Raw genomic sequence first — 14,140 nt, forward strand, 5'->3', positions numbered from 1 at the left:
TGATATGAACCTTGGTGAGTTTTAATGTAATCTGCCACAAAAAGCACTCATGTAATCGTTTACAAAAGCCTTGTAATCGATTACGCGAGCCATAATGAAGTTTTGGACATCCTGTTGAACTGAAGGAGCCACTTGTGCCAACGTGGGGGACCACTGGTCATTTTGGGTGTTTTTTGAAGGAAACTTGACTTGTTTTTGTTTCATTTTGGGTGTTTATTGAAGGAAAGTAGATTGCTTTGACAAAATAAATAGTGCTGAATTCATTCATCTCAAAACAATGATTACAATAAGAACATTACATGACATCTTACTAAATTATAAAAGTGCACAATAACAACATTGAAACTTGAATACAAGTACACTCATCCAATAACCAGTCTTAGAGTTGATAACATACTATTACAGTACTCCATTAAAGTAATTTTCCCCTTCACTAGAAAACATAAATTAAAGCATACGTAAATTAATCTATTAATTGTCTGCTTGTTTGGATGATGATGACGGTTGGTCTGCTTCTGTGGATGATGATGACGGTAAGTCAGTTGGCCGAACAAATTTGCGGAGGATGGCATCCACATTGTCATCCTTTTCTGCCCACATTGGAAGTCGAATGACAGGTTTTGGCGTTTCCTCCACCAGCTCAACTGATGGATGACAAATGTCAGGTGGAAAAACCCTCACAATGTTGCGGTGAATGATATTGAGGTAGTGGTTGTTCCCATATGCACAGAAGGATTTCACCTAATAGAACACACCAAATCAAATAACACACCAAATCAACAAAACCCATAATGGATGCAAGGAAACACAAGAACTCCAATACCCAAACCTAAACCGAAATACCCAAAACTAAAGAGGATAGAAGGCATTTACCTTGGTCCAACGAAGGTCCATTCCGGAACTTGTCATTTCAGAACACTGGAGAGGACTTGAGAGCAATGGAGAGCACGCAAAAGGGGAGAGGAGAGGACGTTGGGAGACGACGGGAGAGAGATAATCTGTCACACAAAACCAATGAAAAAGCCGAGGGGGTAGAATTGGAATACAAAGTTTCTAAAAAGCTTTCCATTTTGCAAGCCAAATTTTAAAAAAAAAGTAAAAAATAACTACCCAATAGGACGTTGACACGTGGCAGTGTCAAATATGTGTCAAAATAACAGGACCCTTTTTAATATATAAAATAAGCTACTTTTTAAAAAGGGAGAATGATGATAATAAAGCATAAAGTTATACATAATTAAGAAACAATATCATGCTGCTACTTTTAACAAATAAATATAAATGTATTTTAATTTTAATATGTTTAAATAAACAGTTAATTTAGTATTATAAATACTGACATGCAATTTTATTATAAATATTTAATTTTGCTAATTTCTTTAAATTTTGTTAATTATCATCTTTATTAATTATCAAATATTTTCTTAAAGATAAAATAACATTAATATGTAATTATTTTTAAAAAAATTAATTTATAAATTATAATAAAATAGGATACTATCCTATTAATTATTAAATGAATTCTTTAAAGAATTCGTTTTGAATAACTTAATTGTTGATAACTTGTTTGTTATATTTTTTGTTGAACTTGTTTGTTGTTGTTGTTGTTTGGTTGAACTTGTTTATTGTTATTGTTGTTTGGTTCAATTTGTTTCTTTTTATTATTTGATTGAACTTCTTTGTTGTTTGGTTCAACTTGTTTGTTGTTATTATTTGATTGAACTTCTTTGTTGTTTGTTATTGTTCTTTAATTGATTTTATATTACTGATCATATTTCATGCTTTATAATATACTAAAAACTGAAATTTGTTGTTTTTTCTCTTTTTCAAGTCTCGTAGAATTGTAAAAAGGATCACAATTAATTAAAAAAAATTGATTAACGTCGTATATTGACAACATTCGACGTTAAATTAATATCGTATATTGACATTAATATCGTTTTGGAATTCGACGTGAAAGGTCAAAAATATTCGACGTTATATGCTGTTTTGTACTAGTGAAAGTTGGTTTTTAAGTATAAATTTTGAAGAGAAAAGGAAAACACCACTTGAAACTTAAAGGAATAGATTTATCGTTCACTTGAGTTATGTTATACCTTTGTTCCAATTGGTATTAGAGATTGTGTTTATCTTTGCAGAATTGGAATTTTGTTGTTAATAGAAACATCTTCATGAGACCTTTGATTGATTAGATGTAACACTTCTTAAGCTAAGAGATTGATATGTTAAAAATTATGAAGTTTATTAAGTGTGAAATAGTTTAAGAAGAGTCAAATTGCTCAATTGAAACTCAAAGAGGAAGTTCAAATTTTTTTTATACAATGTCGATGGACCAACCAAATTTAGTGAGTTGACTGACTTGTGGGCGTTAGGTGCCACTAACTTCATTGTCGATGGACGAATTTCGAATGATTTAATCTTTATAAGTTCCAATGATAGCGAGACGTTTAGTAGTTGGACGAGTAAGCCTACAAGTACTACTCGTTGAGCGAATGAATACTTTTGTTGGGCGAGACTAATAGAGTTCAGCCATTTCTAAGTTCACTATTTTGGTGTGTTTGATGAAATCTTATAAGTTGTTAAGGTATCTATTTGTATTTGAAATTTGTATAAGGATGGTTGATACTAATCCAAGGAGAATTAGGTTTGGGTTTTCTTAATGTATGCATTGATATAAAGGTTTGATATCGAAACTTATTCAGACGCTATAATAATCATCCAATATCAGGTAAGGATAGGGGTAATAAAAGATCCTAGTTTAGAGACTTTATCTTGACCAAAGATGATAATAGAATAACCTTGTGTGTAGTAGAGTCCATAAAGTCCATTGACAATGACTTTGCAGAATAATAGAGGTCACCACAAGTGCAAAACTTACTAAAGTCTGATATCAATATATGTATTTGGATAATTAAGTTTATTTAACTCTTTATTTGATTTGTTTGTATTATTAACTTTATTACTAATATATGAAAATCTCTTTTATACCTTATTTTCTTCTGTATGAAAATAATTACCTTTCATTGGTATTAACAGATGATGATGATGTAACCATTGATCCAACTCATAATGAGAGAGAGACTCTAGTTTAGTCTTTAATTTAAGTTTGACTTGTTTGTTTTGTACCTTTTTTAAAGACTCTAAGCTTTATGTAATTTAGTTGTTGTGGCTTATGTTGTATAGAATCTTGGTATAAGTTGTGTTTTTATTGTTATATATATGGATAATTATAATAACATTTTTCTATAAGTTAGATTATCTGTTTTTTTTTTATTGATCCTTGCATACTTGTTATAGTTTTATTTTATTAAAATTGATGTTACAATTATGTTTTAATTTAATTAATTAATTAAATAAAATAATATTTTTATAATAAATAAAATTATAAAATTTATTTTTTATATCTGAAATTTTTAATAATTATGATAAAATTTAATTTGTTTCTGTTATCTTAGTAAAAAAATGAAAAGGAACTTACTTTTCCTGTAGTTATACTAAAACTAATTGATACATATATATTTTAACATTGACTGAATGATAAAAATCTTTATTTATGCATGGTAAAGAAATTAAAATAAACCATCTTTATTTTCAAAACAAGAATAACTCTTACAGGAAATTACAAAGTAAAAATAATGATTAAAATACTATTTAAAGATCCAAAAAGTTGTGTATTATCCAAGTTAGTATAAAAATAAAGTATACCGATGTATAGATTATTGTTAAAACAATAATAATAAATTTCAAAATATTAAAAATTTAAGCATATATATCTAAATGTATTTACAAAATCATATTTAACTAATAGTCTTAACTAATTAATGCTAAATCTAGAACAATGTCTTATCTAGTCAAATCTAATTTGATTAGATACAGTAATAAATATTTGGCGCAAATTCATGACCTTCAATATGACCCATGAAATAGTATTATGTAGGATAAAGAATGAGTAAAAATTAAGGATTGAATTCCAGAGTCAAATGTTGTTGGTTCTGGGGTGTCCATATCCTTATGCGAAATTTGTTATTGATGATTTGGGCACACCCTTTCACTGCTTTCATCCTCCAAACACGATTTATAGTCAACAATGTTCACCGAAACTGCGGTTGAGATGCACTCCCTTCCAACGCCACAGTTTTAAGAGCTTTTGCAAAAGGGAAGAAGAAGAAGAAGAAATCCCATGCTTTTCTCAGGTATGAAATGCCATGCTGAATCTTTCTCAGGTTACAGACCCTCTAATTCTGATGTTATCAAGAACAGAATAGTATTATTCTTTTTGTTATTCCAAATTACAGGGATTCTCAGCCTTGCAAGAGGAAGACAGTCCATGGGAGAGTGGAAATGTGTGGAGCAATCTTGCACTCTATTTATTCACTCTGCACATCCCTTTCAGTTTTGGAGGCTTATCCGTTGTGGCCTTATTCAATGGACAACCAGTTCTTGACCCACAAACTGAGGTCACTTTTGTTATTTGTTCGTTTATTTCTCAAAATCATTTGATTAAACCCCGATGTCATCCAAATATTAGGATCTTATTTTGTCTATCTTCTAAAGATTTATGTTATTTAATTAGTCTCGTTAGGAAATTAACGTGTCAGCACAATATCACTCCAAATTTTATCACTAAATTGGTAATTCAAATGTACGTTACCATGATCTTACTGAGGAATAAGGCGCTAACACCAAATAAATGAATGAGAGGAACTGACTGATGACCAAAATACAGAGAAGATGATTTAGGGTGTGCTTGGAAATTTTTTTGAAGCATTGTAAACGGAAAATTACACTTTCAAAGGAGTAAATCGTGAAGTTCAATTGAGTTGATTTCCGTATAACCATTTACTCTAACTAGTATTGTTGCTTTAATAGGGTATAGATCAACAGTACTTGTTTTTTAGTTCTGCAAGATTGAATTGGAAAGTTGTTTTTTTAAGGTTTGCACTTTGCTGTCTTCTTGTGCTTGGGGATAGCTTTCTTTATAAGGCAGTGAGTACGTTAGAAGTTTAAGGCAGTGCAATGAGTATGAGTGGAATTTGTATTTCTATGTGACATACCATAAAGGGTCCTTCATCTTTAGATTTAGTTCAATGTCTGAATTTACATCTGCCAGAGTTTAGGTTCATTGATTCACAGTGTTATTTCTTTAGAGCAGACATTTTAACAATATCTTTTCCCTCGCTGATGCAGGCCTTATCTCTTCTCACCATTCAGATTCTCGAGCTTAGTGGGACTCTAGTTTTGTTGAAGTACACAGCTAAGCCACGATACAAGTTTACAAATTTCTTCAAAAAGAACAACTCATGGAGCTACAGGAACTGGTTTTTGTCATCGGCTCTGGGATTTGGGTTTCTTGCTCTTCTGATTTTCTTAACATCTCTACTTGCTGACTATTTATATGGCTCCAAGGTTGGTGATTACATTTTTTCCCAGTTATATCATTTCATCTGTGTAGAAAAAAAAAAAAATACAAACTATATGCCCAGCACTGTCATAGTTCTTGCATTGTCTTTGCTGCTTGCATACTGAAACAATATAAACTATATGTCTAGCACATTCTTTCAAATTCCATATTGTTCAATACCGATACTGCTTTAGGTAGTGAACCAGAAACTGGTATCATTATGTTTTTGCCTTTCACACCAGAAATATCTTTTTTTTACAAGCATCAACATTAGTAAATAGGTCTAATTAATAAACCTTGACTCAAAAGATTGTGCTTCCTAATCATGGAAAATACCCCAAATTTTCAAGTTGTTCCAGGCACTCCTATTGCTAAACCATGTAGTAAATATGTAAGGGTAAAAGAGGGCTTTGGGATATAACAAACTTGCTTACATGGAAGCAGGTGTGAGAAGCAACAGGATAAAGCCAGAGGCTGTGTGGAATATAAAGTAAAATTGGGAAGACAAAAGATGTAAGCAGTTGTTTAATGGGGATATGAGATGTATGTTATAGGTCTTTGGAATGATATGTGGTGTCTTTTCTTTTTCTTTCTTGACTTTTGAGGAACTCTTAATATGTACCTCTGTTGTAATTTGGTAATATCCAAATTATCTTAAACAAATCCAAGTTCCAATCAACTAGCATTTTTAAAAGAAATGAAAAGCACTTGGTTGTAAGAGAAACAAAGAACTACATTTTTGGAAGACTAAAGGAGAACTTAAAGGAATAAAAGAGTAAAGGAAAATTTGGAAATAGATGGTAAGAAACAATTGCTGTGTTTGGCTTCTGGCTTAAAAGTTAGATAATGGCATAAGGCTCTAAAAGTGCTAAATGGCTGAAAAATGCGTGTTATAATTTTAATTCAATACTTTAGAGAAGTTGCTGCACACCCTGTTAAAGCTAACTAATGTGAACTGTTATGCATTGCCTACGTTGTATAACAATCTTAGTGATTGATTAAATTGTGTAACATATCCAGCACTCATACTACTACTTAACTTTGTGAGCTGTTGAAATGTGTCATTATCATATTCTCCTGATGCTTATTATTAAAAGCATTATTATTCCAAACCATGGAACTATCATTTCGTCCATTCCCTCCTACCAGACCTCATGATTCTGTACGTAGTTATTCTAAATTTTGGAAATCTTTTAAGTCTGTACCATAGCAATTTGAAATGGGTTGAAAGTTAAGAAATGGTGGTGTTTTTCCTTAACTTTAATTTTACCATATGCATGCAGCCTGTGAGCAACCCCATTCAGAAGGAAATGCTCCTAAGTAGTGGAATCTCAAGAGTGTCTTGTGTGCTTGCTTATTGCATTTTCATTCCCCTTTTGGAAGAAGTTGTTTATAGGGGATTTCTTTTGACATCACTTGCATCCACCATGGAATGGCCACAAGCTGTTGCCATAAGCTCAGTTATATTCAGTGCCATTCACTTATCTGGTGAGAACTTTCTTCAATTGTTCATCATTGGGTGTTTACTTGGATGCTCCTATTCTTGGACTGGGAATTTGAGTTCCTCCATTGTTATACATTCCTTGTACAATGCCTTGACCCTAGTAGTATCTTATTTCTATTAAATTGTATTTACAAATATGATTGAGCAAACTTGTTATCTTTTTGTCCAAGTGATATTCCATTCCCTTCGTTCTACTTTACTTTGGCGTTTTAGAAAAATAAACAGTTTAAAATTAATTATTGTTTTTCAACTTTTTTTGGGATTGTCATCGGGGAAAGTAGCTTGGACTAAGAGTAAAAAGTTATTAATTAAAAATAGCAGGGATGACAGACAATTTCTTATTTGAATGATTATAGATATGTTATCTCGGCTTCATCTTTGTCCATATGCTTTCAAATTTGGCATTGAAAAGAAGAAATAATGTTTATTTTTCACATTAAATACTTCGTAATATTAAGTTTTGTTTTATTTTGTAAAAATATTTAAGTCTATCCATACTCAGATTTTAAATAGAGTAAACAATCCTTTGGATAGTCTAATCAAGGTTTAGACAATGAGATGTGTATTAAATGATCTACTTCTTCCTTTGGATAGTCTAATCAAAGTTTAGACAATGAGGGTAATCGACAATAATCAACATGACTCATAATAATGTGATTTCCAATGTACATTAATGAAGAGTTTTAATCTTTATTATTGTGTTATTTATCTTCATGAGCCGTTACATACTTAGGCAGTTAACTTTACAACTTAGATGATAATATTTTGACAACATTTTTTGACAACTTTTTTAACAATGAAACATGTGTCTTTATTTTATTGGTTTATTTAAATTTATGTTTAAAAGAATATTTAAAACGGATCAATCTCAAACGTTCAGGTATGATTGTCAAAAAGTTGTTAAAAGAGTGTTGTTAAAACAATTTTTTCCTTTAAGACTTCTCATATAGGACATGGCATTTGAATGTCTCATTGTGTTTGTGTGAAATATGCTTTCCAACTTTCTTGACAACCTTGTGTTTTTCTCTATTGTTCGTCATTTTTCCTTCACCTTTCATCACTATTTTTTGTCTAGGTAGATCTCTACTGCCTTATTCTTCTTTTTTTATTCTTCCAATGAAAATAAGTTAGAGACTAGTCGTCCTTCAATCGTACTAAATCTTATCCTTTAGAAGAGGATATCGTAAAAGAAATTTTTTCAGTTATGAATGTAATGGTTTTCACTAAACGAATGTTTGTCTTTATAATTTTTTTTTATCGTCACAAACAATATTAATATTTTGATTTGTTTATTAAAATAGCATTGTTATGATCCATCATCACATTTAATGTATTGTTTATTTTAAAATTTAAAGCTTTCAACACATTTTTATTTTTAAAAAAGATAACTTTATCTTTTAAAGAGTTATATTTAAATTACCTTTATCTCCAATTCCAAAAAGCTCAGGACTATTAAATATAAAGATCATATTCTATAAAATATAATATATTAATTGTGCTATTTTAATACTTCATGAAACTTTTAAGTTAAAATAGTGGAATGGTGAGAGTAATGGATGTTAAAACGGGTCATTCGGATTAATCTGGCTTGACCTATCATGGATTGTTACTTAGTGAACTAATTCAATCCGATTCATTTATTAGCGAGTTAGGAAAATTCAAAGAGTTTATTCACTGACTTACTTAATTACAATTTTTTTAAATAAAAAAAATTATAAACTTTCTATAATTCAAATCTAAACAATTTCTTTTTTCCAAATTTCATTCCCAACATGAGTGCTTAATTAATTTTGAAAATAGAAAACTTAAATAATTTTTTCAAACAAAAAAAATAATAAATATTTTTTTTATAAAATTAAAATTAAATTTTAATAAAATAAAATTAGGTAGATGGGTTGATGAACTAACCCGATCCACCACGAGTTCAATCGGCATGAACTGAGTTTAAAGTAGTTAGATTAAAATCTGATTCTTATAAAAAAATTATTTTTTTTAAACTCAACTCGAACTCGTGGTGGACCATATTGATATGCGGATTGCAATTTTGACACCTCTACTAATGTCACCATTGACCATAATAACATTTAAGCTATAAGTTATATGAAAAAAATGTGAAAGTGAAGGGTCTACAAAATGCTTTATTTCTTGGGAGTCTATTATTCTCCTAACATTTAATGAAATTGAATGTTTATATTTTATACACTGACCACTTTCTGAGGAGCCTTAACTTCAAAGGAAGAAACTATTGAATTTGTGTCTAAGACCTTTCAAATGGAAAATTTCAAACAAGCTATTAGTCTATTTACCTCCCATACTTTTCACCATTATTTTTCTTGAAATATCAAATAATAATATCATAAGCCTGTTTAGATAAAACACTTATATTTTGTTTAAAATTTTAGTATTAAACTACATTAGCCTAATTAAGCAAGTTGATTATACTAATTTAAAGATGTTTGTTTAATGTTTTTTTAATTTGTAAAACTAAAATAAAAAACCCTTACTAAAAGAAAATAATTTACTTAATTATGCTTTTCTAATTTTATGAAACAAGAATGCTTTTGTTTTGGTTTTTGTAAAACTTTCTCTCCCTTTAGTTTATCATTCTTATATTAAATTAGTAATTTTCTTTATTTTGCTTTTCATGAAATACGTTTTCGGTTTTAATCTTTTCAAAATCCGAAATTAGTAATTTTATTTATAAAAGCTATCTAAAGACGGGTAATTAATATAAAATTTGCGCTAATTAATTTATACGATGACTCAATAAGATGTTATCATTTGATGATTTTACTCAATTTATCGTTAGTATGTGATTGGTTAATCTTCCATTAAATATATGAAGAATATAGTATCTATTACACAATAATAAACATTAAAGATAAATTCCAATTTTTTAAAATAAATTATTATAAATTATTTTATAAGGATAAAATTAAAAATTACTAATATTATATGAACTAAAAATATATTTAAACTGAAATAACCCACGAGTAGATTTTATTTATAGTGTAATTGTGACCACTTATGTTACCCAAATAACTTCCTTTTTAAAATGAAAATAATTAAGGTGATATTTTTCTATATGCCCAAATTACTCACATCAATGGAGTATTTTAATTTATGAAATAATAATTTTTGTTTTTATTCTTTTTATCATTTTTCTCTTTATGGAAACATAGTTATTCGTCCTAAGAGGTTATGTCTCACTTATCATAATTTTGATGTTTTTGTCCCCCACATGCCAAATTGTGTTCTGCTTCAGAAGCTCTTTTTTTTTTTTTTTGTGATTTTTTTCTCCTATTAAAATTTAAGTATTTAAATTTAACCATGAGAAATTTAAGTATTATAATGAGAAATTTATTGGAAAGAAACTTGCATTTGTCAAAGTAGAAATGTTAACCACTTAAGTAATTACTTGTTAACTAATGATTTGGATACATGAACGCTCTTCGTTTTTCTAATATCTTTTCATAATAATTTTCCTCAAGTTGGGTGACGATTTAATGTTAAAGAATTGATTATAAATTATTGAATAGATTATAAACCAAAATAATTATTAAATAGAAAAAATATACTAAATTTTGATATTAAATTCTTTTATATGAAAATGTTCATCCACAAATCACGTCATTTTAAAATTAATTTTATTCATAATCGATTTTAGATTTAATTAAATTTTAAATCTCTTATAAATTTTGATATTTTTAATTAAATTCGTACTAAATTTTTGTCTGAAATGTATTTATGATTTTTATATATTTTTTAATTTAATATTATCATTTAATTTAATTGTTAAGTGAATGATGTGAATGTTGTTTTGTCCTTTCATGATCTTTAGTTGTATATGTTAATAAGAAGTTTCGTAGTTAACCTAGGAATAATATTGCGCTTAATATAAGATGAAAAATAGCTTTTATTATTTTTGCTGAAAAATTATTCGAGAATGAAGTCATTATGTTTTGGATGACTTCTATGTTATAATTTATAATGGTTAAGGAATAGTTCTATTACTATTATTGTAGCATAATGAGCCCGTTCTTCAATTTTTTTTCATAAAAATAATAAACTTAATCATCATTTTATGTTATAACATATTTTTATTTTTTTAATACATACAAACAAATAAACAAGGAAACATGATAAGATAAAAATCATATCATCCCATTAAAAAATAAAAATTTAATTAAAAAAAGTTAAAAATTTAAATATTGAATAATAAAATCCAATTAAAAAATATCAAATTTATGACTTTAAACTTAAATAAATTAATTATAATAAAATTGTAAGCAAGATTTACTCCTTTTTCTTTAAAAGTATGAGAGTTTCTCTTCATATCAAAACTCAATCTTCTTATATTTAATAATTTCTTTTTGCATAATTTTTTTATTGACATAATTTATCAGTGTCTCAAGCTTTTCTCTGAAACAATAAATATGTTTTATTATTTCTTGACATAACTCCATATATGTACCAACAAAATCCTTTTCATTCATTTTCTTTATTTATTTTGTGTACTTTGGATCTCCATCACCTTGCGTGTGTGAACAACTGGTGGGTAAGAGGGTTATATTATTCATGAAAGTGGACTTTCTCTTTTAAAACAAACAGTAGACATGCAAACAAATACTTTAGTGGCCTTTTATTTTAAGATTGATTCATCATGGAAAGAAAATTATAGAAAAAGATATAAACTGTTTTATATTATATAAAATTGTCTACGTAAAAAGAAAAAAAAACATATATATATATATATATATATATATATATATTTATATTTATATTTATATTGGTAAGTTAACTTAAAATACAAAGTAAAAAATAATCATATAACCTTAACTATATTATATATTTATAAATGATTCTTAAACCCAATCCCTTAGCAATGAATAAATATTCTTTGCGTTAAATATGTTTTTAATCCCTATACTTTGAGGCGATTTTGATTTTAGTCACTCTTTCAAACTAAGGTATAATTTAGTCCTTCAATTTTAAAAAGCTTTGGTTTTAGTTTTTTTTTACCAAACTTTTTTAACTTTATTTGCTGTTTCAAACCGTTTCTCAATTAACATTGAAGTAAAAATGTATTAAACAGTCTAAACAATTCAAATGCTATAATGAAACGTGTCTGAAACAACAAATAAAATTAAAAAAATTTAGTAAAAAAAACTAAAACTAAAATTTTCTAAAATTAAAAGACTAAATTATATCTTAATTTAAAAAAAGAGAGTAAAACTAAAATGGTCCGACTAAAAATATATTTAATCCATGTTATTTTCCAAACACAATTAACAGAAAAAATAACTGTTACTGTTTAATTTTGAGAATGTTTCTTCTTCCCTTGTAACTTTTTATTTTTTAGATTTTGTCACCCTATAAGTGAGCTAGCGTGGGTCCCGGCCAGACTCACTTTGCTTTCAGATGTGTCAGCATTACTACAACACAACACACGTGGTCCCCACACGTGCTCTCTATGCTTATCCCGCAATCAATGTAAGCATCAAAGGACGACTGAGATCAAATTTTAAATCGGTTCCACCAACCGATCATCGCCACGTGTCGTCTGATGCGTTGGATTCCACTACTCCCTCTACTTTAAAGAGGTTGGTATCTTCTCTCCCATCACCTTGTAGAATACATTTCCAATTTCTCCAGCACAACACAACCCATTTGTTTTCTGTCTGAAAGGAGTTTTTGTGATGGCTGGGTTTGAACAGCAAGTGAAGGATAGAGCCAAGGAGCTCAAGGTCTTGCTCAAGAAAGGAGTGAAGATTGTGGGAGATTCATGTAAGAAGGGCTGGAACAAAGTCAAGCATATCAAGCGTTGATCAGTGATTGTAATAACAACTTGCATGGCATATTCAGAGTCACTTGATTGGTTTTTTGGTATTCGTTGTATTATTTCTTCATAGGTTTCTCTTTTTCATATCTATTTTTCTTCTCTCTCACCCTTTTATTGTTTTTTTTTTCTTTTAATTTTAGGATATATAATTTTGTTGTATCCATGTTTGTTTTTGTTTAAATCTAAATTTTTTTGTTTCTATATATTATTCTCTATGTTCTTCTTCAGTGTTGCTACTCGCAGTTGCTGCATGTTCCAGGATGTTGCTGTTTTGACTCAAAATTTGTAATATAAGGTTTTCATATCTTGTTTCTTCTGATTAGTTTTTGGTGTTTGAGATTAATATTAACACTATTTTCATTCATTGATTTCGATTGGAAAGTTTATTTATTGGGTCGATGAAACTTTTGGGTTTGAATAGAGACAAGCTTTTGGTCACAAATGATGAAGAATTATGAGGTTTTGGAAATTAGACGAGCTGGAAACATAAAAAGAGACAGAATCATGTTCAATTCTTTATGAAACTTCTATATCTACAGTGAAAGGGAAACTAATTGATCAATTTCTATTGCTTTTAACACTGTTGGTAATTGTTAGACCCTCTGATTTGGGGACCCCTGTTTTGTGTCCCACAGATGCAGGAACAGTTGTAAATTTTCAGATGCTGTCTTCTGGTCTACCAAGGAATCCATGGTTAAAATAAAAATTGTGAAAATAAAAGGACAAATGTAAAAGATACTCAGTAAAAGTTGACAAGGAGTTTATGTTCTATACTCTATTTATGCCTTTTTCTCTCTCTCTTTTTTTTTTCTTATATTAGTCTAACTACTAGTAAAAACACCCTTGAAAACCATAAAAATATTGAATATATCCAAAAGTTGCTTCATGATGTGAGGATATGTACATCTTATAATTATTCAATGTGCCCAGTGATTAGTATATCAATACATAGATTAAATATAACAATGGCTATATGAACATATATAAAAAAGTTTATAGTAAATTCTATAGTGTTCTATGTAAAAATATTACCTTTTACGAAAGTGATAAGATTATGCAAAGAAAAATTATGTAAAAATATTAACTTGTAAGATAAAATAAGTTTTTAGTCTCGATGGAACCTTTTTGTATTTATATTTTTAGTATTTCAACTTTAACTTATTCGATTTTAGTCTCTAATTTATTTTTTTATTTGTTTCTAAGTACATGTCGTTTATAAAAAGCCTGTGTTAATATTTTGTTAACCAATATATGTCATCTAAAGGGGTAATCCGTGTTTCATGTTTGTGTGTTGGTGTGGTTGGTGTTGTAAATGCATATGTAGAAAACATGTTTTATGGGGTGAGAGAATAATTTCAATGAAAGGGTTTATTGAAAACGTGTTGATCAATTT

General features: G+C 28.6%; 1 protein-coding gene across 1 annotated transcript; it reads left to right on the forward strand.

Moving 5' to 3' along the window:
* Window positions 1-3,911: 3,911 nt before the first annotated feature.
* Window positions 3,912-7,104, forward strand: LOC106756372. Its single transcript, XM_014638769.2, has 4 exons — window positions 3,912-4,193; window positions 4,296-4,457; window positions 5,188-5,406; window positions 6,685-7,104. The coding sequence occupies exons 1-4, from the start codon at window positions 3,981-3,983 to the stop codon at window positions 7,024-7,026; spliced, it is 936 nt and encodes a 311-aa protein (XP_014494255.1). The 5' UTR covers window positions 3,912-3,980; the 3' UTR covers window positions 7,027-7,104.
* Window positions 7,105-14,140: the final 7,036 nt, after the last annotated feature.

The sequence above is a fragment of the Vigna radiata genome, chromosome 2, assembly GCF_000741045.1.
Source record: "Vigna radiata var. radiata cultivar VC1973A chromosome 2, Vradiata_ver6, whole genome shotgun sequence".
Lineage (NCBI taxonomy): Eukaryota > Viridiplantae > Streptophyta > Magnoliopsida > Fabales > Fabaceae > Vigna > Vigna radiata.

Coding starts and splice junctions, on each gene's coding strand:
- LOC106756372 (XM_014638769.2), top strand. CDS start 3,981: ATGTTGTTGGTTCTGGGGTGTCCATATCCTTATGCGAAATTTGTTATT. Junction 4,458..5,187: donor TTCTTGACCCACAAACTGAG/GTCACTTTTGTT, acceptor TCGCTGATGCAG/GCCTTATCTCTTCTCACCAT. Junction 5,407..6,684: donor ACTATTTATATGGCTCCAAG/GTTGGTGATTAC, acceptor ATATGCATGCAG/CCTGTGAGCAACCCCATTCA.